Genomic DNA, 25978 nt, shown 5'->3' with positions numbered 1-25978 from the left:
ATTTTCCGTCTGGAATTCATGGCCATCTAAACCTCCTGAATTCTCTCCTTTGCTTGGATGTTTAGCAGGAACATCCTTATCCGGTAATTAGATCAGATTTGCGCCATGTTTGTCAAGCGCTGGATTGTGTTGGATAATTTGTTTTAGGGCAGAGCGCTTCGTACAAATGTCATCCAATGTGACCAAAACAGCGTGCCTGATGTAACCAATTTGTGGGATTGTTATAGACTGAAATTTTTCTTCAATGATGGTCATAGTTCGGCTTGTCAACAACTTTGGAAGGGAAGAGACAAAGGCTTGCTTCAGATTGATGTCTCCGCCGATTTTAAAGTATATCTTCGCCATTTTTTGAAAATGTGTGTCCATGTCATTTTTGTCGAATGACACACACTTCATCTCAAAGAGTTGTCTTTGCATTTTCTCTTGCCTTCGGCCAGTATCTCTGCAGAAAACTTCATGTAGGATTTTGATGTTGAAGGCAAAATCTTGGGAAGTAAGAAAAGTATTTTTGTCTTGAATTCCAATTGATTTCCACCAATCTCTGAGGATTCCTGAGAACCGTGAAGTGAGTTCTGATAGGATGATATACTTTTCTCGTTCCTCCATATTTTTGGTCACCATCCAAGTATAGAAGTCTTGGATCCTTTGACGGCATCTTGAAACCTTGATGTCATCTAAGGTTAAAGTGTGGAAACCAGTTACAAGTGGTTTTGACGCCATGGGCTCATATCTTCTTTCTGGGATTGGCTCATCTGTTATGCCTTCTTGTTCCTCATCTATTTCAGATACTTCTGGGTCTCTTGGCTGGTTTACAAATATTGGGGGATTGTCGTCTTCGGAAGAGTTTGTTGTGGATTCATTGCTTTATTGAGAACTATCCTCCATTGTTTCATCGTTTGATGAATTTAGAGATTCCGACCATAGAGTATCTTCTTCTGATATGTATCTTGGCTGGAGACATAAAGGTCTGGAGCCTTCTAGTCAGAAATCATCAAATTTTTGGGGTTGGACCCTTCTGAACTTTCTCCTTGGTCTCGCCTTTTTTTTTAATTTATTTCTATGCTGTAAGGGCATCTTTCGTTTCCCAAACCATTTTTGCGATATAAAAATCATGTTCTTCTTTTAAGGGTTGGGTGAAAGAGATTGGATTTTGTGAGGTAGATGGAAAAGTAGAGAAGGTGTAGTCTAATTTAGGTGGGGAATATGCTTGTGGAGACATAGGGAAGAAGATAGGTTTTGAAGGGAAAACTGTTATTTTTTGTGGCTCAAAGTAGTCATGTCTTAGAAGTTGAATTTGGTCTTTGATGGAAATCGTCTCCTTTTGTTGTTGTTGAAAGAACTGGAAAAGTGAAGTTCCTGGCGGACAAATCTCATATTGTTAATTTGCCAATCTTAGTTCCAAGGCTTTGATTAGTCCGGCATGGTGAGACGATGTGTGCTCCATTTTTTTCTCAATTGTTTCCACTTTGCTCATCATTTTATTTTGTGTATGGGCCACGTTCTTTATGATGTTGCCTATGTTGTTCAACACCTTGTTTTGGCAGATGGATTTTCTACCAGTTCATTGCTTCGATGTCACTTGTTGGGGGTTTTTCTCCAGTAGGTAACATTATGTTTTTCTTGGGAATTTTTCGAGCATGGCTTATACCCTCTATTTCAAAAGGTTGAAGTGAAGAAAAATCTTGGGTATGACTGCTTGAAGGACATAGCATGAATATCTGAGGATGTGTGGGATTTATGGTTTTTTGAGGCAGTGAAGTTTCCGGTTCTAGTAGCTTTTTGGATTCTGGGGTATGAGCTGATGGTGATTTGGGTTTGGGTGTGGTTTCATATCCTCCCAACTTGGAGTGAATTTTTCTGGTAATTTTGGCAATTCCTGGGGTTTGTAACTGACATGAAATTCATATTTACCTGGACGACTTAATGAGCCAATTGAAGGATCTTTATTCTCATATTTGGCTCGAAATTGTTTTTCAGTGGTTTTCCCCCTTTTCTTGGATTTTGGTTTGGTTTTGTTGAGGCCGAACCTTTTCCAATGACGCTGGTGGTGTTCATCATATTCTCCAATAGGATCTTCCAAACATTCTTGATAGTTGCAATCAAGATCCCAAGGACAGTGTCCCGTAAAGGGGCATTTGAACCACCAAGCTCTTTTTCCTTCTTTGTCAAAATTTTGACACCAATCATGTTCTTCCATGATGCTTTGTATATTCCAAAAGTATTCTCCATCAGATTTAGGGTATGTATCTATTTTATCTTAAGGTTGAATCATTTGGCAAGAGAAGATGGTTTTATTAAATTTTTTTGAGATGGGAATGGTCAAAGCTTATGCAAATAGTTTTTTCATTTCTTTTGGTAAAAGTTGGTTCACCAGATTGTAGAAATTCCTCTGGTTCTCTTAACTTTTCATAATTTGTAATCCATGAATCAGGAAGAATTTTGGTATGTTCATATCTGAAAATTTGTCTGGGTATTTGGGTGCACATGGTGTTTCCTTTGGTAGCATCAATATTTAGGAGTAAAGCATTTTCTCCTCCGATAAGGCAAAGATCCATGGCATGATTTTGGACTTGCCACACCATTTGGTGATGAATAGTGGCTTGGATGGAATCTTTAGCTTGAGGGGCTCATTGGATTTGGACTTGGATTTTTATAGCTTCGGTTAAGTATGGATCATAAAGGGACATGTTGAAATTTGGAAAGATAGTTATGAAGACAGTCCTAGCATTCAGGGTAACTTCTGTAGTACCCAAATTTGCATGTTGGTACTCCAAGTACCTTGTATCTAGAAGAGAAAGTCGAGCTACAACAGGTTGACCTTTTCTTCCATGATATGTTAAAGCGATTTGGGTAGCACCAGAATGGATATGGGTAAAAACATTATCTCTCCATTGTTTCGGAAAATCATCTAGGATTTGAAGAGTGATAAATTGTTCCTCTCGAGTGGCAAGAATAGGATGCTGGTCATGTTTTGAGGCAGGAACATATTCTTTGACTCCTTTTGGTCTGTGTTGGACTAAGGAATGAATTTGGGTATAGGGTGTAAATAATTTGTTGACGAAAGCTGAGTAGGGGTTTATGAGGGGTAGTTCAGTAGAGGATACATTTTGTTCATCGGGTAGAATATCTACTTTATAGAGGTAATCATCTTTTTTGGACAAGGTTTTATATAGAGTAGGGGACATATTCATTTTTGCAAGGGAATATGATGATGGAAATGACTCAGACATATTTAGTAAAATGTTCCTCCCTTCGAAAGGATGCGCTGGCTCTGATACCACAGTATAAGGAACAAATCCAGAAAGCAAACTAAATCATATATATGAAAGTTTCCCTACAAAGGGGCTGGCTACAACACCCCATAAAGGACTCCTTGCCAAGCTACACAAACAGTTAATTTTTTTATAATCGCAAAAGTTTTCCTACAAAGGGGCTGGCTTCAACAACCCATAAGGGATGGTTTGCCAAGCTACACAACTCAGAAAACGTTTGTACTATAACCAACGTTAGCTGTTTATAACTCATAAAACTTTCGTACTATAATAAGCTAACTTTCAAAGAGTATTCTTACTATATTTTCATACATGGACCGGCCTTTCCATCCATTCGAAAGAAAGAACAAGAGGGAAATTTAGAAAGCATTCATATGTAATATATCAAAAAGATTTACAAAGGTTACAAGATGATCCTACAACTACTACAAGGCCCCTTTTATATAAGACTAAGAGGTTATTATAAGAAAAACTTTCATGATAAAATAAACCTATCTTACATGGCAAACTTATCTACAAGCAAGTCCCTCTTGGCATGTGAAGGACTTTAGGCAAAACAACTAAAAAACACCTGAAAACATGTGAAAGGGGTGAAATATACATGGTGTAGCATGTGAATGTATGAGGGAGCATGTGACGCCATGAGAAAGTATTGTGTTGAATGCGATGAAGCATGTGGAGGCATGTGGAAGTATGTGAAAACAAGTGTAAGTGAGGCCCAGATGGTATAGAAAGATGTGGGAATTTGTCTTGGCATGGGTAGGATATTTTTTAGGGTTTTTTGGGTAGGTAATGTAGGATTATGGTGGGATTAGCAAGGATTTAGATAATTATCCTTCATTGATTCTAGGGTTGTCTTCTAGGCATCTTTTCAATGATCTTCTGTAGTAATGCCTGGAATTTGGCGGTCCTTCTCCGTTGTGTTCTTTCTCCTTTGGATTGAGAGATGTAATCCGCAACTTTAATATGGAAATATCGTGAGTGATCTTTTCGCAGATGACTTCGTATGGGGTTTGATATTATTTTGCTGCTTCCCGAACTCATTCCTAGTAAGGATGAGTGTTGGTATAATTCCAGCTTGCCCAATCTTTTGACCATATCTCTCGAGATGCACCTATTTTGCTGGAAAAGGATTCTTTGTGTCTCGCTATATTCTTCCTCCATTGATAAAATGGACACGGGAAATTTCAACTAGAATGATGCCTCTGCTTGCGCCTAAACTTTTCCATTAATGATCGTCACCGACCTATAGAACATGAATATCATTGTTGCGTAGGAATTGCTGAAACATTTCATCCAATATCTTCTAGGCATGAACCATAATAAAAATACTTTAAGAGCTGCTGCAATGTTATCAAAATCTTTAAAGACGTTGCATTTGAATTCCATGAAAATACAATATTGATGACATAGGTACCAGAAAAACCATAATAGTTCGTGTGGAAAATCCTTGGCTTGAGCTATGAATATATGGCAGAACGAGTATTCTGGATTGACCCTATATGGCTTGAGAATGGATCCTCCATGTTGCCGAAAAACTTGGAGCTCATAATGAGTTCTTCTTTCCATAATAATTGACGAATCAAAGGGATCCATGAGGTTGAACAACTCCGGTGGATGGTCTGTTAGCTTTGATGAACTTGTTCCTGGTATAATTGAGAGCATGAAGATGTGGCTGATCAGCTTTTGCTTTGACTTCAGCTTTGCTGGGGAAAATCTCTTTGAGAATTCTTCTGGTCGAGATAGAAAATCTGCGAAAATATTATCCTTTCCTTTCAGGTGCCTGACTTGAAATTTGTATGGACAGATCCATTGAGCTCACCTGCGAATCTGAGGATTGGGAATAATTTTTGCATTTAGCTGAATCATCTTTGGGAAGGCCTTCATATCTATCTCTATTTGAAATTCTTTATGAATAAGGAAGAAAATAAATTTTTTGATTCCATTCTCTACTGCAAGAATTTCCTTGAAAGTGGAGTGATAATGTTGCTCGGCATCTTTGAACTTTCCACTAGTGTATCCGCATATTTTCCTCTGTCCATCTTTTTCTTAAAATAGAACAGCACTCCAATATTCATTGCTGGCATCAGTTTGCAATATCTTCTTACTGTCTGAAGGGATATAGATGGACTTGACATTTTTAGAAATCTCCTTTATTTCCTTGATTTCTTTATCTTGTTTCTTTCCCCATGGTGGAGCATTTTTATTGAGCATCTCTGTGAGTGGAGAAATGTATGTAGAGATATTTGGGATGAAATCTCTCACATAATTTACTATGCCCAAGAATTGTTGTATCTGGTTTGTTGTGAGGTTGGTATCCGGAAATTTGACTAATTCATGACATATATAAGGTCCTGGACTGTATTTACCTTGGACAAAATACATTCCAAGAAAATCAATCTCTTTTTGAGCAAGAACCATCTTTTTTTCTGAAAGCATAATTCCGTACTGTGTTACCAATGCCTACAATTGACGAAGCAAGTTGATATGTTCCTCCAATGTATCACTAAATAACAGGATGTCATCTATATAAACTAAAGAGGTATGGAGGATGGGTTGGAATATTTTTATCATGGCTTTTTGGAACAAGGAGGGTGTAGTTTCCAACCCGAAGAGCATGATTTTCCATTGGAAGTGATGATCAAGTATGCAAAATCCCATTTTGGGTCTTCTTCAGGGTGGATTCTCAATTGCGAAAATTCGAATTTTAATTCAAACTTGGAAAAATATTTGGTCTTGGCTAAGTGGGACAAAAGGGTGAGTTTATTTGGGATAGGAAACTTATCATCTTGGGGGAAATGGTTAAGTGGTTGGTTGTTGATGACTAACCTGAGTTTTCGTCTTGTCTGTTCATCTCTTTTGTTGGCATAAAATGCTTTGCATGCCCATTGTGAATCTGATGGCTCTATCAGATCAAATTCCAAAAGTTCTTCACATTCTTTCTTTGCAAGTTGAAGATTGTCTGGATTCATCCCTGAATGGCTGGCTTTTGATGGATTGATATTTTAAGTCTTCTTGAAAGGGATCTTGATAAAAAACTCTTCATTTTTCCATAACGGGTGTTTCCCTTTCTTCATGAAATTCTTGGGAGATTCAGCACATGAATGTTCAATGAGTTTTTGCTCAATCTTTCTGATTTGTTCGTCGTCAATGATTTGAAATAGCCTTGGAATCTCAGAATAAGGTCTGAACTGCTTTTTAAAAGCTATCCCGTTAGCCTTGTTCTAGAGTTGATTCTAAGTTGTCTGTAAATGTCGAATCCAATAATAAGATCCTTTCCTGGTACATCAGATCCTAGCAGCTTGGTTCTGTACTTTAACCCTGGAAAGAACTCAATTGTGACTGGGTGCTTTGTAATGATAGTTGTGGTCAAGATTGCATTTGATGCAGTGTTAAAATCTTTAAAATGCGGCACCCATTGATCTTCAGGGAGAACACCAGGATTTAAGAGTGAAGAAGCAGCTCCGATGTCGAGGAAAGCAATAACTCGAGTTGGTTTATCCCATATCGATGAATAAACCTTGAGTTCTACTTGAGGAACGACTGCGAGAGCGTTGATCTTCTCTCGGGCGTCGATCACTGGTTCTGAAATTTGGTAGTGATCATTGTTTTGATCTTCATAGATATCAAGAGAGAATAAAGTTTCTTCATTGGGTTCATCATCCACAGAGAATATGGATTCAAGGTCCTCCTCTTTTCCAAGATGTATGCCAGTGTAATCTTCAATCTCTTCAAGAAGTTTGACAGATCTTCTTGATTGTGGACAATTTTTTGCGAAATGTCCAATCTTATGGCAAATAAAGCATCTGTTCTTCTTGTGAAAATTTCCTGGCCTTCTACGTCTGAAATATTTTGTGCGTCTCTTGGACCTTGATTTTCCGTCTGGAAAACTTAGCCATCTGAACCTCCTAAATTCTCTCCTTCGCCTGGATATGTGGCAGGAATATCCTGATCCGGTGATTAGATTAGATTTGCGGCATGCTTTGTCAAGCGCTGGAATGTGTTGGATAATTTGTTTTAGGGCAGAGCGCTTCGTACAAATGTCATCCAATTCGACAAAAATAGCTTGCCTTATGTAACCAATTTGTGGGATTGTTATAGACTGAAACTTTTCTTCAATGATGGTCATGGATCGGCTTGCCAAAACTTTGGAAGGGAAGAGACAAAGGCTTGCTTCAGATTGATGTCTCCGCCGATTTCAAAGTATATCTTCGCCATTTATTGAAAATGCCTGTCAATGTCATTTTTGTCGAATGACACACACCTCATCTCGAAGAGTTGTCTTAACATTTTCTCCTGTCTGTGGCCAGTATCTCCGCAGAAAACTTCATGTAGGATTCTAATGTTGAAGGCAAAATCTTGGGAAGTAAGAAAAGTATTTTTGTCTTGAATTCCAAGTGAGTTCCACCAATCTCTGAGGATTCCTGAGAACCGTGAAGTGAGTTTTGACAGGATGATATACTTTTCTCATTCCACCAAACTTTTTGTCACCATCCAGGTATAGAAGTCTTGGATCGTTTGAGGCCATCGTGAAACCTTGATGTCATCTAAGGTGAAAGTGTGGAAACCAGTTCCAACTGATTTTGACGTCATGGGATCATATCTTCTTTTTAGGACTGGCTAATCTGTCATGCCTTCTTGTTCCTCATCTATTTCAGATACTTCTGGGTTTTGGCTAGTTTACAAATATTGGGGGATTGTCGTCTTCAGAAAAGTTTGTTGTGGATACATTGCTTGATTGAGAGCTATCTTCCATTGTTTCATCATCTGATGAATTTAGATATTCCGACCATGGAGTATCTTCTTCTGATATGTATCTTGGCTGGAAGACATAGAGGTCTGGAGCCTTCTGGTCAGAAATTATCAGATTTTCGGGGTTGGACCCTTTGGAACTTTCTCCTTGGTCTCGCCTTTTCTTGATTTGTTTCTGTGATGCAAGGGAATCTTTCCCTTCCCAAACCATTTTTGCGATATCAAAATCATGTTCTTCTTTTAAGGGTTGTGTGAAAGAGAATGGATTTTGTGAGGTAGATGATGGATTTTGTGAGGTAGATGAAAAAGTAGAGAAGGTGTAGTCTAATTTAGGTGAGGAATATGCTTGTGGAGACATAGGGAAGAAGGTAGGTTTTGAGGGGAAAATTGGGGTTTTTTGTGGCTCAAAGTGGTCATGTCTCAGAAGTTGAATTTGTTCTTTGATGGAAATCGTCTCCTTTTGTTGTTGTTGGAAGAACTGGAAAAGAGAAGTTCCTGGCGAATAAATATCATATTGTAAATTTGCCAATCTTAGTTCCAAGGCTTTTATTAGTCCGGCATGGCCAGACGATGTCTGCTCCATTTTTTTCTCATTTGTTTCCACTTTACTCAACATTGTGTTTTGTGTATAGGCCACGTTCTTTATGGTGTTGCCTGTGTTATTCAACACCTTGTTTTGGCAGATGAAGTTTTCTGATTGCCAGTTCATTGTTGCTTCGATGTCACTTGTTGGGGGGGTTTCTCCAGTAGGTAGCACTATGTTTTTCTTGGGAATTTTTGGAGCATGGCTTATACCCTCTTTTTCAAAAGGTTGAAGTGAAGGAAAATTTTGGGTATGACTGGAGCTTGAAGGACTAAGGATGAATATCTGTGGTTGTATTGGATTTATGGTTTTTTGAGTCGGTGAAGTTTCAGGTTCAGGTGGCTTTTTGGATTCTATGGTATGAGCTATTGGTGATTTGGGTTTGGGTGTGGTTTCACTATCCTCCCAACTTGGAGTGCATTTTTATGATAATTTTGGCCATTCCTGGGGTTTGTAACTGACAAGAAATTCATATTTACTTGGACGGCTTAATGAGACAATTGAAGGATCTTTATTCTCATATTTGGCTCAAAATTGTTTTTCAGTGGTTTTCCTCTTTTCCTTGGATTTTGTTTTGGTTTTGTTGAGGCCGAACCTTTCCCAATGACGCTGGTGGTGTTCATCATTTTTTCCAATTGAATCTTCCAAACAATCTTGACAGTTGTAATCAAGATTCCAAGGGCAGTGCCCCGTAAAGGGTCATTTAAACAACCAAGCTCTTTTTTCTTCTTTGTCAAATTTTTGATATCAGTCATGTTCTTCCATGATGCTTTGTATATTCCAAACGAATTCTCCATCAGGTTCAGGGTATGTATCTGTTGTATCTTTGGGTTGAATCATTTGGCAAGAGAAGATGGTTTTATTGGGTTTTTTGAGATGAGAATGGTCAAAGCTTATGTAAATAGTTTGGTCATTTCTTTTGGTAAAAGTTGGTTCACCGGATTGTAGAGATTCCTCCGGTTCTCTTAACATTTCCTAATTTGTGATCCAGGAATCCGGAAGAATTTTGATAAGATCATCTCTGGAAATTTTTCTGGGTATTTGGGTACACATGGTGTTTCCTTTGGTAGCATCAATATTTATGAGTAAAGCATTTTCTCCTCCGAGAAGGCAAAGATCCATGGCATGATTTTGGACTCGCCACGCCATTTGGTATTGAAGATTGGCTTGGATGGAATCTTTAGCTTTAGGGGATCTTTGGAATTGGACTTGGATTTTTAGAGCTTCGGTTAAGTATGGATCATAAAGGGACATGTTGAAATTTGGAAAGATAGTTATGAAGATAGTTCCCACATTCAGGGTAACTTCTGCAGTACCCAGATTTGCATGTTGTTACTCTAAGTACCTTGTATCTAGAAGAGAAAGTTGAGCTACAACAGGTTGACCTTTTCTTCCGTGATATGTTAAAGCGATTTGGATAGCACCAAAATGGATATGGGTAAAACCATATCTCTCCATTGTCTGGGAAAATCATCTAGAATTTAAATAGTGATAAATTATTCCTCTCGAGTGGAAAGAATAGGATGATGGTCAAGTTTTGAGGCAGCAACATATTCTTTGGCTCCTTTTGGTCTGTGTTGGACTAATGAACGAATTTGGGTCCAGGGTGAAAATGATTTTTTGGCGAAAGCTGAGTAGGGGATTTTGAGGGGTAGTTCAGTGGAGGATACTTTTTGTTCATCGGATAGGATATCTACTTCATAGAGGTAATCATATTTTTTGGACAAGGTTTTATATAGAGTAGGGGACATATTCATTTTTGCAAGGGAAGAGGATGATGGAAATGACTCAGATATATTTAGTAAATTGTCCCTCCCTCCGAAAGGATGGGCTGGCTCTGATACTACAATATAAGGAACAAAGCAAGAGATCGTTAAGCTTAACTTTTCTCACTTTGCTTGCTTTAGAGAAGCGTCTTCCTAAATGACTATTCTCTGAATTTGTCATGAATCTTCTTCTGTTGTCCATTCTATTATTGCCAAAATGAAACCTGAAATTCTCATGATGCCGACTATTATCAAATTACCCTATCCCTAATTCATGTTTAGGTTATCTTGTTCACTAATCCATACTGGTTTCTATTACTCTAGGGTCTAACTTTTCCTTTTGGCAATCGCGTTAGTGTTGCAAACTTATTTTTTGAAATGAAGATGTGACTTTATGACCTATATTCTTTTGTGGCCTCAAGACCTGTCACCTCTCATATTTTCCTTCACTTGACTATAGGCTCTGTAATACTGTCATCTTTTTGATCTATCATTGTCATCCATGTATCATATCTTACTCATCATGCTTCCTTATCTCACTTCTTATATCCCTGCTAATATTCCTGCCTATCCCTTTCTTTTGACACTTCAATAAGATATTCTTATACTTTTAACTCCCCTTACTTCATTCATTGGCTCTTCAGTTTGTTCAACATTTTCTCTCTAATGGGGATGAGAGCCACAATAAGGTAGTATTTATCCCTTCTAGATGTTTAGTGCCTATCTTCTGAATTTTCTTGATCATGCTAGTATTCACATCTAATTGTAATGTTCTAGAGTGCACCATCTGGGTGTTTCATAAAGAGATCTATTAGTACCTTTGTAATATCCTTTGAAAATGTCAACTAAATCAAACAATTCACCCATTATTTTGGGTTACTCTAACCCCAGCCGGATCGTGATATTATGTCCTTCTCTTGAACAATATTTGTTAGCTCCCATAGAGCATAACTTAGATCGGTGTGGCCAATTGTACACACCTCTGTTACTATTGAAGGTAACTCAAAATGCTTATATCTCTCTTCCTGAATGGTAAATAAGGATAATCTTCATTAGTTGGATACCCCGTACCCTTTTTCACCTTGCTTCCTTCACTTGTTGAAACTTGTATTTACCTTCTGAATCTCTCATTGACTTTCACCATAAAGGTGGATAGATATTCTTGCCTTAAGGCTTCTTTTCCAGAAGCTCACCGAGTTCTTCGGACTCAACTCTTTTACAATCGCATTTAATCCCTTACCAACCAACTTTCTAAATGTAGACATCGCCGTATTATGAATAAGTTCGAGTTTAGGAAATTGCCTTCTTACAACTGAGCTCTACCATATGATCTAGAGTAAGAAGAATGAGTGACAGTCCTAAATTGCCTGTAGCCTCCTACTTATATGTCACGACCCTAAACCCAGACCCAGTCCTAATGGCGCCTCTCGTGAAGACAAGACCAGCCGACACATCACCCAGTTTATCTTAAACAATTAAATAAGTACAATTAAGTCATTAACATGATTAAATCTCAATGGAATAGTGAAATAGTACAATTTGCGGAAAAAAACCAACACAGCCCGACATCAGGGTGTCTCCAGTCATGAGCATTTATCATAAGTCTACAAGTCTGGAAAGAGTTTACATATTCTATTATGTATCTAGGACATAGGAAATAATATAGGAAGGAGAAACACTAGGCTACGAACGTCGAGCAGCTACCTAGTGGACTCTGAATACCCTACTGAGCAATCAACCCTTACTAGCAGGACCTGAAGCACCCGAATCTGCATGCATGGTGCAAGGAGTAAAGTGAGTACTCTAACTCAGTAGGTAATAATAATAAATGAAGACTGAGCTATAAGAAAACACGTAAAAACACAACAACATGCTATAAAGAAGCAGTGTAAAACCATAAAAAGGCAAAGAGACAGTGAAATCTTAGAAAAACACCTTAGTTTAGAATAAGCTTCTTAAAACACCTTTCTAACAGTTAAAAAAGTAAATGACAGGTAACTAGAAAAGATAAACACATAAAAATCGCCACTCGGGCACAATACCAACAGAAATAGCCCCTCAGGCTATATCTCATATCACAATGGGTATCCGCACTCACTGGGGGTGTACAGACTCCGGGAGGGGCCCCTTACAGTCCAAGTGCAATATCAAGCCACGTCGTGGCATAATCAATAGGCTCTCGACCTCATATCAACAAGCCACCTCGTGGCGTACACTCTCAGGCCCTAGGCCTCATTATCATAAATCAGTGTACCACTGCTATGGCGTGTAACCCGAACCAAATGTTTCCTCAAAACATAGGCCCCCGACATTACTCAGTCAGAAATCTCTAAAAGCCACTCGGGCACAGTAAAATATGATGCTCCGCCCAAAATATCATTTAAAATATCATTTAATGTGTTAAAACAGAGTAAACATGGTTGAATTATGAAAACTATAGAATATAGCATGACTGAGTACAAGTATATAGTCAAAACAATGAAGAAATAGTAGTAAAAATCCTCCAATGGTCCAAATAGTTGGCACGAGGCCCAAATATGGCATTCAGCCCAAAACATGCCGATAACAAACAGTTTTCAATCAAATATGCGGTAAAATAGTCATTCGGGATGGACTAAGTCACAATCCCCAATGGTACACGACTCCACACTCGTCATCAAGTGTGTACGTCACCTCAATATAGCACAACAATGTGAAATCCGGGGTTTCATACCCTCGAGACAACATTTAAAATCATTACTCACCTCGATCCGGTCCAAACTCTAGCCCGCGATGCTTTTGCCCCTCGAATCTGCCTCAAATTACGTCGAATCTATCCAAAATCAGAATCACGACGTCAAAATATGCTAAGGGATCGAAGCCCATGCAAAAAAAATCAATTTACAACATCAATACCGAAATTAACCAAAACCCGACCCTTGGGCCTTCATCTCAAAATTCGATAAAATTTACATAAATATATTCCTTATCTCCCCACGAGTTCATACATATCAAAAGTCCCAAAATCCGACCACAAATGGCCCCTCAAATCCTCAAGTTTAGGTCTCCAATCTCAAGCCCTAGTTTTCCAAATTTTAACCCTAACTTAGCATAATTACAGCTCTAATCCATGAAATAATACCATAGAAACGAGTTTTAGGTTCAACAATCTTACCTCCAGACGTTATCCCTTGAATCCCTCTTCAAAATAGCTTCCGCAAGCTCAAACCCAAATAAAAATGGTGAAGAAATAGCTCAAATCGCCAAGGAAACCTTTTATACTTTCTGACCCAGGATTTTCGCACCTGCGGTCCTTTCCCCGCTTCTGCGGCCTAATCCACCGCGTCTGCGGTTGCCTTCCGCTTCTGCGAGCATCGCACCTGCGGCCTCCCAACCGCAGGTGTGGTTATGACAGCAACAATATGCTTCAGTTGTCCCAACTCAACTTCAAACCTTCCGCTAACCGTCCGAAATTACCCCGAGGCACCCGGGAGTTCATCCAAATGCATAAACCAGTCATATACCACTACCAAAACTTATACCAATCTTCGAAGCACCTCAAACAACATCGAATCCATCAAATCACATCGAATTCAAGCCTAATGTTCCAAAATCTTCCGAATTCCGCTTTTGATCAAAAAGTCTACCAAACCACGTCTAAATGACCTAAAATTTTGCACACACATCCCAAATGACACAACGGAGCTACTTCAACTCCCGAAATTCCATTTCGACCACTATATCAAAATCTCACCTATCAACTGGAAAACGTCAAAATTCTAATTTCGCCAATTCAAGCCTAAACCTTCCACGGACATCCGAAACACATTCTGATCATGCTCCTAAGTCCCAAATCACCTAATGAATCTAACCAAATCATAAAAATTCCGATTCGATACCATATACCAATAAGTCAAACCTTTCAAATTTTAAGCTTCAAACTGAGAACTATTTCTTCAAAATTCATTCTGGTTACCCTGAAACCAAAACTGATGATTTACATAAGTCATAATACAGCATACGGGGCTAGTCAAGCCCGAGAAGTAGCAAGCGAAGTGCAAAAGCTCAAAACGACCGGTCGGGTTGGTACATCCTCCCCCACTTAAACATACATTCGTCCTCGAACGTGCCCAGAGTTGTTCCGAAAGCCATCAAATCACTATGTAACCTTACCATGCACATACCTGGGGGTGATCCCACGTCACCCTATCTCATATAGGTCCCATACCACAATGTAACTTAAATTTTACAATCCAATCTAGCCCATAAACAATAAAACTACATTCCCGCTTCTGAAATCATCTATACGATCAGAATCTCACATCTATACTTTGAATAAGTCCGAACAAGCTATAACAAACCAGACTTGTAGCCTCAGATGCAATCACATGATATACCACATAGCTCAAACTCTCGTAGCGATAACTTCTAATCACATCAGTTGCTTAGAACAACCGAATATCGATAATAAACCTCTTATCAAATAAAGCCTCATTCCATCACTCCCGTATATTGCCAATGATAATTGAAACATGTATAAAGTCATAACCATTCCTCAGATTAACCATTCGTGAAGCCACTCCTCTTTTGGCAAGGACCTTAGAAAATTTCTGAGTCGAACGTCGATATTATCCTTCCATCATTCCGAAATCGAATCTGTTTGTATTCATTCTAGATCCCAACGATCTTATCTAATCCAACACAACTACTCTGGTGATATGACACATCAATACCATCTAAAACTATAACTCATGCAATTTGCACACCAATAAGCAACAATCCGAACGTACTCAAATCATGAAAAAATGACTCAAATGAGAGAGTTGTACCACAAGCTCACCAGTACCACCACAACACAATGCTGGGAACCCATCACACGCCGTAGAACCAGAACACACAAATCTAATCCAAAGGGTCATACCTCCACATAACTTCGCTGCAATGTGCGATCCTATCCAAACACTGGTTCACGTGAAACACCTCAAGTCACTATGGTCAAAGTCGACAACCACACGCAAATTTGATGTCTAGAACCAAAGCAAATCATCATAACCACGGCGAAGCAATTGACATAACATTACACATCACGAAAGGACACAACTGATACGCCATCCACTGAGCAAAACACAATACTCTTCCCACTCAAATTCCACTATGAAACCCCAATAGGACCGCACCATATGTGACTATAATCAACAAATCATAACTCCTCGCAACACGGAAAAGTAACTCATATATCACCTTAGAACACTAACAGCTCAATAACAACCGAATCAATACATCCCTCGATAATAGCAACTCGAAGTCAACAAAGCCAACTCGTTGTAGGACACACATCCATTTTGATCTACCAATGAACCCCTTACCTAGAGTTCCTGACGCTGATCCTTCAACTCCTTAACTCTGCGGGTGCCATACGACCCTATCCGACATGCCGGACACAATAAACACATTCGAAAAATCCCTCACCACTGGGACTGAAACAATGGTAGGAGTCTTTGCATTGACATCCATCACGAAGGCCCAAATAAAAGAAGACAATCCTTCCGAGCTATACGCTGGGTCTTCAAAATGAAAGCACCCTACTGAAACCATAATTCATCGAACATAGCCACTCAATCCGTGGCTTCCCAGGCATGACAAACGTCGCCATCTTAGCGTAACAACCCAGAATAAGACAACACTGAGACAACCAGTCTATACCTAATATAACATCCAAAATCTAACATACCAAGAAACAAAGATCCACTCGGGTCTCCAAACCCCCAATCGTTAACACACAAGACCGATATACACGGTCCACAACCACGACCTAACCTATCCATGAGAACTTCCAGTCTCCAAATCCATATAGCACGCGAATCACCATATTTGATCCCAACTCCACCATCTAAATACACAACACACCTCTAACACCCAATCATCCCACGAGATGTACTCCAAAAAATTCTTCTGTGCCACCAAGCAAACTCGAATATCAATAGTTGATTCCAATAAGAGAGTGTCGCAATACTAATGAAGTGTTATTAACTCAATCACATTGACCCTTTTTTGAAACGTATACCCTCTTCAAGCCAAATCAATTAGTAATATCATTTTCCCTAATCATCTGAATTGTCCATGCCACCTAAGAATTTGTGACCTTCCTTCCAAAACTGAATCGTGACCTTACACATGCAAATCTCAATCCTACTTAACATACCGCATATACCATACCATCCTGTAATGAACATGAGACCTTCATACCCCTTCCGAGCCACAAGCAACTACGTACTCAACTAGCCAAGAACTCTCCATCGATCCCATCTAAAAGAAAATCACTACACATCCTATGCTTCCCACGCTCGTAGAAAATACGCATCTCTAACCATGGCAGAAACCATCAAGAACTCTCTGAATTCCATTTGCACAACACTAAACCGTTAGGATTGAATCCTTCAAACTCAACCAAACTACGTAGGTCACTAAAACTCAAAAGCATTGTAGCGAAACACCTATAGGAACTCTTTACCTCATAAGCACCCAAAGAACTCATCACATCCTTTCCCATGTCGGTCCGACCTACTACCAAGCTATCCTATGTATACAAGTTCCTCTAAATTTACCTTGAACTTGATACTTCTTCCCGCTACCACATCACAATCCTCGACCTAGACTCACCACACGAGACTCGAGCATAACACCACACCGTCTAAGGCTCATAAGCCACTGACTACTCTCTCAAATATACCCAAAAGCACCACATTCGAAATACTTTACTCTGAAGAGACTCCCTGTGAACCTTCACCTACCTGATGTTGATGTGTAGAATCCACAATGACATAGAAATACCACAAGTCTTGACACCCTCCAGTGCCACCTCAGTTTCTAGCCAAATATACAACCCGAAAATCTCCAATCATTGCATGTAAAATCTTGAACACATTAGAACCATTATCGAGAGGCATCCACTCTACTCAAACTGCAATTAGCCTGATCAAATGAAACTGAACAACCTGTGCCTCATTAGCACTCCGACACCGCAGAATGTAACCTCACCTTAATGCAACCAAGCAACTTCCTGTCCTATGCACCGAGCATCCTTTACCAATAACAACTCAAGACATTCTATGATTCCCATACATCTACGAAGCATAATATAACCTTTGTCTAAGTTTTCCTCTACTCGAGCCATCCTCGGTCTCAATCTCCGTAAGCCATAACTGATTTACCCGTACGCCTCAAATTGCAACCAACATAGCACATATCCGTGTAGTCAACTAATCAATAGCAGACTCCCCCACTTGGCTCGAAGCCATAGATCAAAAAACACAATAAATAATAATGCATATACTCTATTACAACCATAATACCATAGTGAGATTAAACTCAATCCTTCATTGAAACACAGACCATCTAGTACTTTAAATATTCTGCAGATCTCACATTCGCTCTCGAAACAGTTAACTATACTCTCTTAAGCGGCCCAATTTAAATTGCAACACATATATATCACCTGTACATGAGATCTTCCACAAGACGACATAAGGATTGTAAAAACATCAGAACACCCGCAAGAGATAACCCACCTACTTCACCTCGAACTAACATCTCTTTACACCCTTTCAGCGGCATAAACATTTCGCAGTCAATAAATCTTCCTGAGTCTAAACTTATATCGCAACATGGAATTTACTTCACTCCCCAACTTGAAGACATGAAAAGATTCTTCAAACTCCCATAACTCGGGGCTATACATCAAATCTAGATGGAAATCAAGCACCAAATAGTTCTTCTATCCTCCAGCAGACCCTTCCCGTCCCTTCAAAATCATATGAATACATCTCGCAGTCATATCATACTCATCACATAGTTACCCAGTCCTCGCTCCCACTAACAGGGACACTACCGGACATACAAATACAAAATCATGTGCGCACACAATCAACGCCTCAATGCTCAAGTTGTAGGCAAAAACCCGGCCTCAAGTCCTCCAAACTGGCCCAACATCCACACACAGAGATCACGTATCGCCCCTCGATCAGGGAATCACAAGCCATCGATGCATATCTGATATAGAGAGCTCATGGGCGCATACGAACGCGTGGAAGGGATTCAAAGAGTTACATTACAAGCTGATTCACAGACGCACGATAAGAATTCAAGAATGTGAAATTTTTCCTAATGGTTCTGCAGCCTCATGAGGATAAGTACAGACGTCTTTGTACAGATCCGCGAGACTCTACTAAACCTGCTCATGACTCGTGAGGCCAATATAACCTAGGCTCTAATACCAACTTGTTAGGACCCTAAACCCGAACCTGGTCGTGATGGTGCCTCTCGTGAATACAAGTCCAGCCGAAACGTCACCCAGTTCATTTTAAACAATTAAAATAGTGCAATTAAGTCATTAACATGATTAAATCTCAGTGGAATAGTGAAATAGTACAATTTGCGGGGAAAAAAACCAACACAACCCGACATTGGGGTGTTACAAGTCATGAGTATCTATCATAAGTATACAAGTTTGGAAAGAGTTTACACATGCTATTACATAACTAGGACATGGGAAATAAAATGGGAGGGCAAAATATTGGGCTGCGAACACCGAGCAGCTACCTAGTGGACTCAGAATACCCTGCTAAGCAATCAACCCTTACTGGCAGGACCTGAAGCACCCGAATCTGCACGCAGGGTGCAGGGACTAAACTGAGTACTCCAACTCAGTGAGTAATAACAATAAATGAAGATTGAGTGATAAGAAAATACGTAAAAACACAACAACATGCTATAAAGACGCAGTGTAAAACCATAAAAAGGCAAAGAGACAGTGAAATCTTATAAAAACACCTTAGATCAGAATAAGCTTCCTTAAACACCGTTCTAATAGGTAAACAAGTAAATGACAGACAACTTGAAGAGACAAACACATAAAAATGGGTACCCGCACTAACCGGGTGTGTACAGACTCCAAAAGGGGCCCTTTATGACCCAAGTGCAATTTCAAGTCATCTCGTGGTATAATTAATAGGCCCTCGGCCTCATAGCAACAAGCCACCTTGTGGCATACAATCTCAGGACCTCGGCCTCATAATCATAATTTAGTGTATCACTGCTGCGACATGTAGCCTGACCCAAAAGTATCCTCACAACATAGGCCCTCGGCCTTACACAGTCATAAATCTCTAAAAGCTACTGGGGCACAGTAAAATATGATGCTCAGCCCAAAATATCATTTAATGTGTTAAAATAGAGTAAACATGGCTGAGTTATGAAAAAAGTAGAATATAACATGACTAAGTGCATTTATAGAGTCAAAACAGTGAGGAATAGCAGTAAAAATCTCCTAAGGGTCAAAATAGTTGGCACGAGGCCCAAATATGGCATTTAGCCCAAAACATGATGATAACAAACAGTTTTCAATCAAATACGTGATAAAACAATCATCCGGGATTGACTAAGTCACAATCCCCAAAGGTGCACGACCCCACGCTCCTCATCTAGCCTGTGCGTCACCTCAATATAGCACAATGATGTGAAATCCGGGGTTTCATACCCTCAGGACAACATTTAAAATCATTACGCACCTCGATCCTATCGAAACTCTAACCCGCGATGCTTTTTCCCCCCGAATCCGCCTCAACCCGCATCGAATCTATCTAAAATCAGAATCCCAACGTCAAAATATGCTAAGGGAACGAAGCCCATGCAAAAATAATCAATATACAACATCAATCCCGAAATTAACCAAAACCCGACCACCTGGCCCACGTCTCGGAATTCGATAAAATTAACATCAATATATTCCTTATCCACCCGCAAGTTCATACATTTCAAAGGTCCCAAAATACGACCACAAATGGCCCCTCAAATCCTCACGTTAAGGTCTCCAATCTCAAGCCCTATTTTTTCAAATTTTAACCTTAACTTTCTATAATTACGACTCTAATCCGTGAAATAATACCATAGAAACGAATTTTACGTTGAACAATCTTAGCTCCAGACGTTATCCTTTGAATCCCTCTTCAAAATGTCCTCCCCAAGCTCAAACCCAATTAAAAATGGTGAAGAAATAGATCAAAATCACCAAGGAAACCCTTTATATTTTCTGACCCATGCTTTTCGCACCTGCCGTCCTTTTCCCGCTTCTACGGCCTAATCCACCGCATCTGCAGTTGCCTTCCATTTCTGCGAGCATCGCACCTGCGGCCTCCCAACCATAGGTGCAGTTATGACAGCAACAACATGCTTTTGTTGTCCCAACTCAACTTCAAACCTTCTGCCAACCATCCGAAATCATCCCGAGGCCCCCAGGATCTCATTCGAAAGCACAAACCAGTCATATACCACTACCCAAACTTATACCAATCTTTGAAACACCTCAAACAACATAGAATCCATCAAATCACATCAAATTCAAGCCTAAGGTTCCAAAATCTTTCGAATTTCGCTTTTGATCAAAAAGTCTACCAAACCACGTCCGAATGACCTGAAATTTTGCACACACATCTCAAATGACACAACGGACCTATTGCAACTCCCAGAATTCCATTCCGACCACTATATCAAAATCTCACCTATCAACCGAAAAACGTCAAAATTCTATTTCGCCAATTCAAGCCTAAACCTTCCACGGATATCCGAAACTCATTCCGATCACGCTCCTAAGTCCTAAATCACCTAACGAAGCTAACCAAATCAAAAAAATTCCGATCCGAGATCATATACCAACAAGTCAAATCTTGGTCAAACCTTTCAAATTTTTTGCTTCAAACTGAGAACGGTTTCTTCAAAATTCATTCTGGTTACCCTAAGAACCAAAACCGACGATTTACATAAGTCATAATACATTACACGGGGCTAGACAAGCCCAAGAACTAGCGAGCAAAGTGCAAAGCTCAAAACGACCGGTCGGGTCATTACATTATAAGTGTGGTGCACAATACACCCATAAACAAGACTTTACTAGACACGACTTATAGACTCCTTAGGACAGAACTGCTCTGATACCACTTTAGTCACGCACCGAACCTGGGGGGCGAGACCGGCACTTGGTGCCTCACCTATTCTCGCGTACCAACTTGCAACTAAGGGACTCTGAATATATAATATCATACTTGGCCATGGGCCACATTGCAAGACAATTGCGAATACTGACTAAATATGAATATAAAGCTGGGAAGACAAGGACATTATAAATACTGCAACTGACAAACCAACAAAATGTACATAAAAGGCCTACAATCCCAACATACTATATTAACTGACATGATGTGTCTACAGCCTCTACTGATGGATATACTATGATCGGAACAAGGCTCTAACCTACTCAAAACATATATACATATATACAAATATGTAAGTAAAGCTTTAGACCCAACAACTCCGAAGGGTATGCAACTTACTAATCAAGTTGAAGTTGGGAAACACCTAAGAAGGAGGTCTACCCATCTGCCTGTCTCAACCTACTCGCATGAAATGTTGCACCCCCAGAAAATGAATGTCAGTATGAAATAATGTACCGAGTATGAAAGGCAATATACTGAAAGTTGAACTGAACTGATAATATAATAATTGCATATAGCTGGAAGTCAAAGATAATCTGAAGATATGCTTACCTGCTGATACTGACTCAACTCTATCAATATAGTAAGTAAAATAGTTGTCCGGCCCTATAAGGCTTGGTATATATATATAACTGCTCTGCCATAGTAAGCTCGTTCATAGGACCTCGGCTATAATAGGCTCTGTATCTCGTCCATGTTGGGCTCGCTCATAGGCGCTCGGCCACAGTAGGCTCGGTATATATTTTACCATCTGATCAGAGGTTGCCCAACAGGGGCCTGCCCATCGATTATAGCTCGATGGTAATGAAAATACTTTAATACTATATATATATAAACTCTATGCTCTCTTGACTGGAAGAAGGAAATAATCAATAGAATATGAAGTCCGGATAAGGAGAATATTGTAACTTACAAGACTAGGAAATGTACGTAAATTTAGGAATATGAATTTCTCTTTATGCCTTGTTATCAAACTCATGTGGTTACGAGATCATGCCAAAATGAAGGAAGGACTTAGCCTTAACATACCTAGGGTAGGAAATAATTCGTAAGATATTATTGGAGAAGGTGGCACCGTACTCCCTCAGAATCGCCAAATGTCGCATTGCTAACTGTGTTAATAAACCTCGTTGGATTTTTTTGTTGAGGAAATCATGTTATCAATGTAGTAATTTGATTTATATGCTTTGAGATTGATGTTTATTGAATGCCTATAAGAATGGATAACGTCGTTTTGTTACTTGTGATTGTAATATTTGATATGAAAAATATAAGTAATGAAATGAATGTCTTCTAATACATTAGTTGTCACCTAATAAAGATTGATCAAGATTCATATAGTTAAAGAGTGGCTTGCTTCCACGTTACACTTTCCATCTTTATCCAAATAGTTCTTTAATTAATTGGATAATATCCCCATTACCCAATAATTAATCAATTACCCGCATAATTAAGAATTGTCTCAAATTACTTAAAATTCTACTTATTTTTAATACAGTTTATACATCCTACTATCATGGTCATATAGTACCTGGTATGGTACTAGTCAATAAATATCGGGTATTATTGCTCGGCCGTATTTTATCCCAACATGCCAAACTTGGACGAAAATTCATTTTCCTTGACTTGCATCCCCTCTCACCTTCACGAATTTACTCATCACCTGTTTGAAATAGCATAATCCTTACAATCTCTAAATAACCTTTTCCTTGGACTGATCTCAATTACCTTACGAAAAATTCAATGTACAATACTAAAAGGTGCAATATCGTTGTAATTTAATAATGTGAAGGGTAACATCATCGTAATGTAATACCGCAAGGCGTGACATCATCGTAATATAATGCTATAGGATAAAATATCGACATAATATTGCGGGGCGTAACAGTAAGAGTGGGCAAGAATGAACAAATCCTCATGAAACTATTCATGAGAAGCCTCACAAGAGATGCTTGTCACACCTCCTTTTTACCTACACCCCCGGAAAGATGTATAAATAAGGGAGTTTTTCCAACTTAAAGTGACAATCGAAACGGAATTTGTTCATTATTAAAAATTCAGAGTCGTCACATGGGATAATTTATGGTGTCCCAAGTCACCGGTTCAAATCCCGAATCGAGGAAAAGATTGACTCTGTTTTACAGTCCGCGAACACAAAAATCCGGGTAAGGAATTCTATTAACCCGGGGGAAGGTGTTAGGTATTCCCGAGTTCCGTGGTTCTAGCACGGTCGCTCAACTATTATATTCAGCTTGAATTATCTGATTTTAAACAATTATGAACCTATGTGCAAATTTTAACTTTAACCGCTTTTATTCATTTTTAAGAGAATTGCAACGCCATTAAAACATGTCTCGAACCACGTCACATAAATTCACCCGTGGTTCTTGACGTATTTCAACATCGTTCAGATTTTGATTTGGGTCACATAACTGCACACCCGAGTTTAGGAAAGTAATATTATTAAATAGCGCGCCTAAGCAACAACGCACTTTGAACTTTGCGAGGGCCATGGAAATTCAACTAAATGGCATGCCTCGATTTCTAAGGATTAGCAATTAGTTAAACTACAGATATTCATTTCTACAACTAATTAATTTAGGTATCACAACCACGCCACATGAACCATACCTGTAGTTGCAATGATTTAATTACGTGCCTAAAAGTTTGCCCACCCACATGTGGTCAACCTATAACATGCTACTAGCAAATAATAAAATAAGCAAATTAAAATAGAACTAAATAAAATAAAGCTCAATTCATCTCCACATATTAACAACCCAAAATTAACGATCAACCAACCCAAAATTCAGTAAAACTTTCATAGTACTCCTTTTTCTTGCAAATCACACTCGTGCCATAGAGACATGAATATTCCTTGCCCTTGATCAGTCACAATTTGAACCAGAACATAAATTAACACAATTTGCCCAAAAATAGTCTATATTGCTTCGGCTCAGCATTTCAATCCCTCACAGTGTATTTCAACTCAACATCATTGTCTAACTTCTTTTTCATTAGAACTCTGTTTTTATTTTAGCAACAATGACAAAAGGAAAAAAGTAATTCAAACTACAGATGCAAAGAATCAACCAAAACATAAATTCAAAATTCATGTTAAACTTATATCACAACTGAAGCACTGAATCACGTAAGAGTAACGAAATGAAACATAGGAAGAAGAAAACCTTGAACAAATTATTGAGCTTTCCAGTATGTGAATCCAAGAGCAAACAAGACAACAGTTCAGGACCTCGATGAGGCGGAATCTCGCCGAACGACACTCGAACCTCGACGGAACCAATAGATGGAGCTTTGGAAAAATTAGACAGCAACCTCAGACAATGACGTTTCCTGCAGAATCTCAAAATCATAACAAAAGGCAAAGGTGCCAAACGACAAAAGAACAGAAACAGTTATTGTGATTTCAGCAATGAGGAACAAAAATGTGACTGCGTCGGCGTTAATGGAAGTCGCTGGTCAGACCCAGACGAATTTCGAATTATTTTTACGCATAAACACAAATGAGGACGTTGTTCTACAGATTCGCTGCTGCTAGTGGTGTCGTTACTCGCCGGTTATCAATTTTGGCGAAGCAACAGCTCGAGTGAGGAACTGGTGAACGTCGGCTGTAGTGGTTGGCGTGAGAGAAGGGAGCTCTGTTTGGGTTAAGCCGCCATGGAAGATGCTTCTTCTTCTCTGAAGAAGAAGCTCGTTGTTTGGTTCAAGTAGAAGTAGAACGTTGAAGCTTTTTCTAAGGGTTATTTTTAAGTGTTATTTTTTTTTGGCAATCCGATAGGCTAGCGCATAGGGCTAGTTTTTTATTAATAAAAGAAAAACAAAAATACAACAATTAGGAAAAGTATAAATAAGGGGGACAATAACACCGGTATTGTTACCCATATGCCTTGGCTATATAATCACTCCTATGCGCCTCACATTGCCTTATGATGGCAGCCTCATATAGAGGTTCATGGTGTAGCTGCCGGCAACGTCTCACGAGGGCATAAAATCTCATAGCCATGTGGATAGTTTTCCAACGGCATAGGACCAAGGCAACACTAACCGTGCTAAACCTTATCTTACCAATGCTATTTAGGCAAAGAGAAAGCCTCATCTTCTAGCAAGCATGTAAAAAATAGGATCTTGAAAGTACCAAGTACTCTATGATCGCCATAGAGTTTATAACACATTCTATGACGCTATTGCAAGTGATGATGCTTTGAAAATGATAAACTAAGACAATGTAGAAATTAGAATCTTGCCCCTCATTTATCAAACTTGTGAGTTCTTCAATTTGAACGTCTTTAAAATCCTATTTAACTGTCTTCAAATAATCATCAAAGTTTTTCATTTGTTGTCGTATCTACTGGACTTCGTAGATTTGGAGGGGGCAACCCCTTTTTCTTTGCAGCTCTTATTGGGAGTTGCCTGAGTGTTATTTCTTGCGTCACCTTCTTTTTTTTAGTTTTGTTAGAAGTGAAATCTCCAGTTGTAGCCGCCTCTTCCGGACAAGATTCAATAAAGTCATCCTCTTTTGCTTCTTCGGAGATGGCAACGCATATGTTGTCCTCAAGTTTT

General features: G+C 39.2%; 1 protein-coding gene across 1 annotated transcript; it reads right to left on the bottom strand.

Annotated features, from left to right (window-relative positions):
- Window positions 1-5321: 5321 nt before the first annotated feature.
- LOC138887622 (uncharacterized mitochondrial protein AtMg00860-like) lies at window positions 5322-6244 on the bottom strand. The gene is made up of 2 exons (XM_070169389.1): window positions 6102-6244; window positions 5322-5631 (listed from the first exon to the last, which is right to left on the bottom strand). Exons 1-2 carry the CDS (start codon window positions 6242-6244, stop codon window positions 5322-5324), a joined length of 453 nt encoding a protein of 150 aa, XP_070025490.1.
- Between the last annotated feature and the right edge of the window lie 19734 nt (window positions 6245-25978).

The sequence above is a fragment of the Nicotiana sylvestris genome, chromosome 3 (genome assembly GCF_000393655.2).
Source record: "Nicotiana sylvestris chromosome 3, ASM39365v2, whole genome shotgun sequence".
NCBI lineage: Eukaryota > Viridiplantae > Streptophyta > Magnoliopsida > Solanales > Solanaceae > Nicotiana > Nicotiana sylvestris.
The sequence above is the reverse complement of the archived record's forward strand: the minus strand, read 5'-3'. Positions and strand labels throughout refer to the sequence as shown.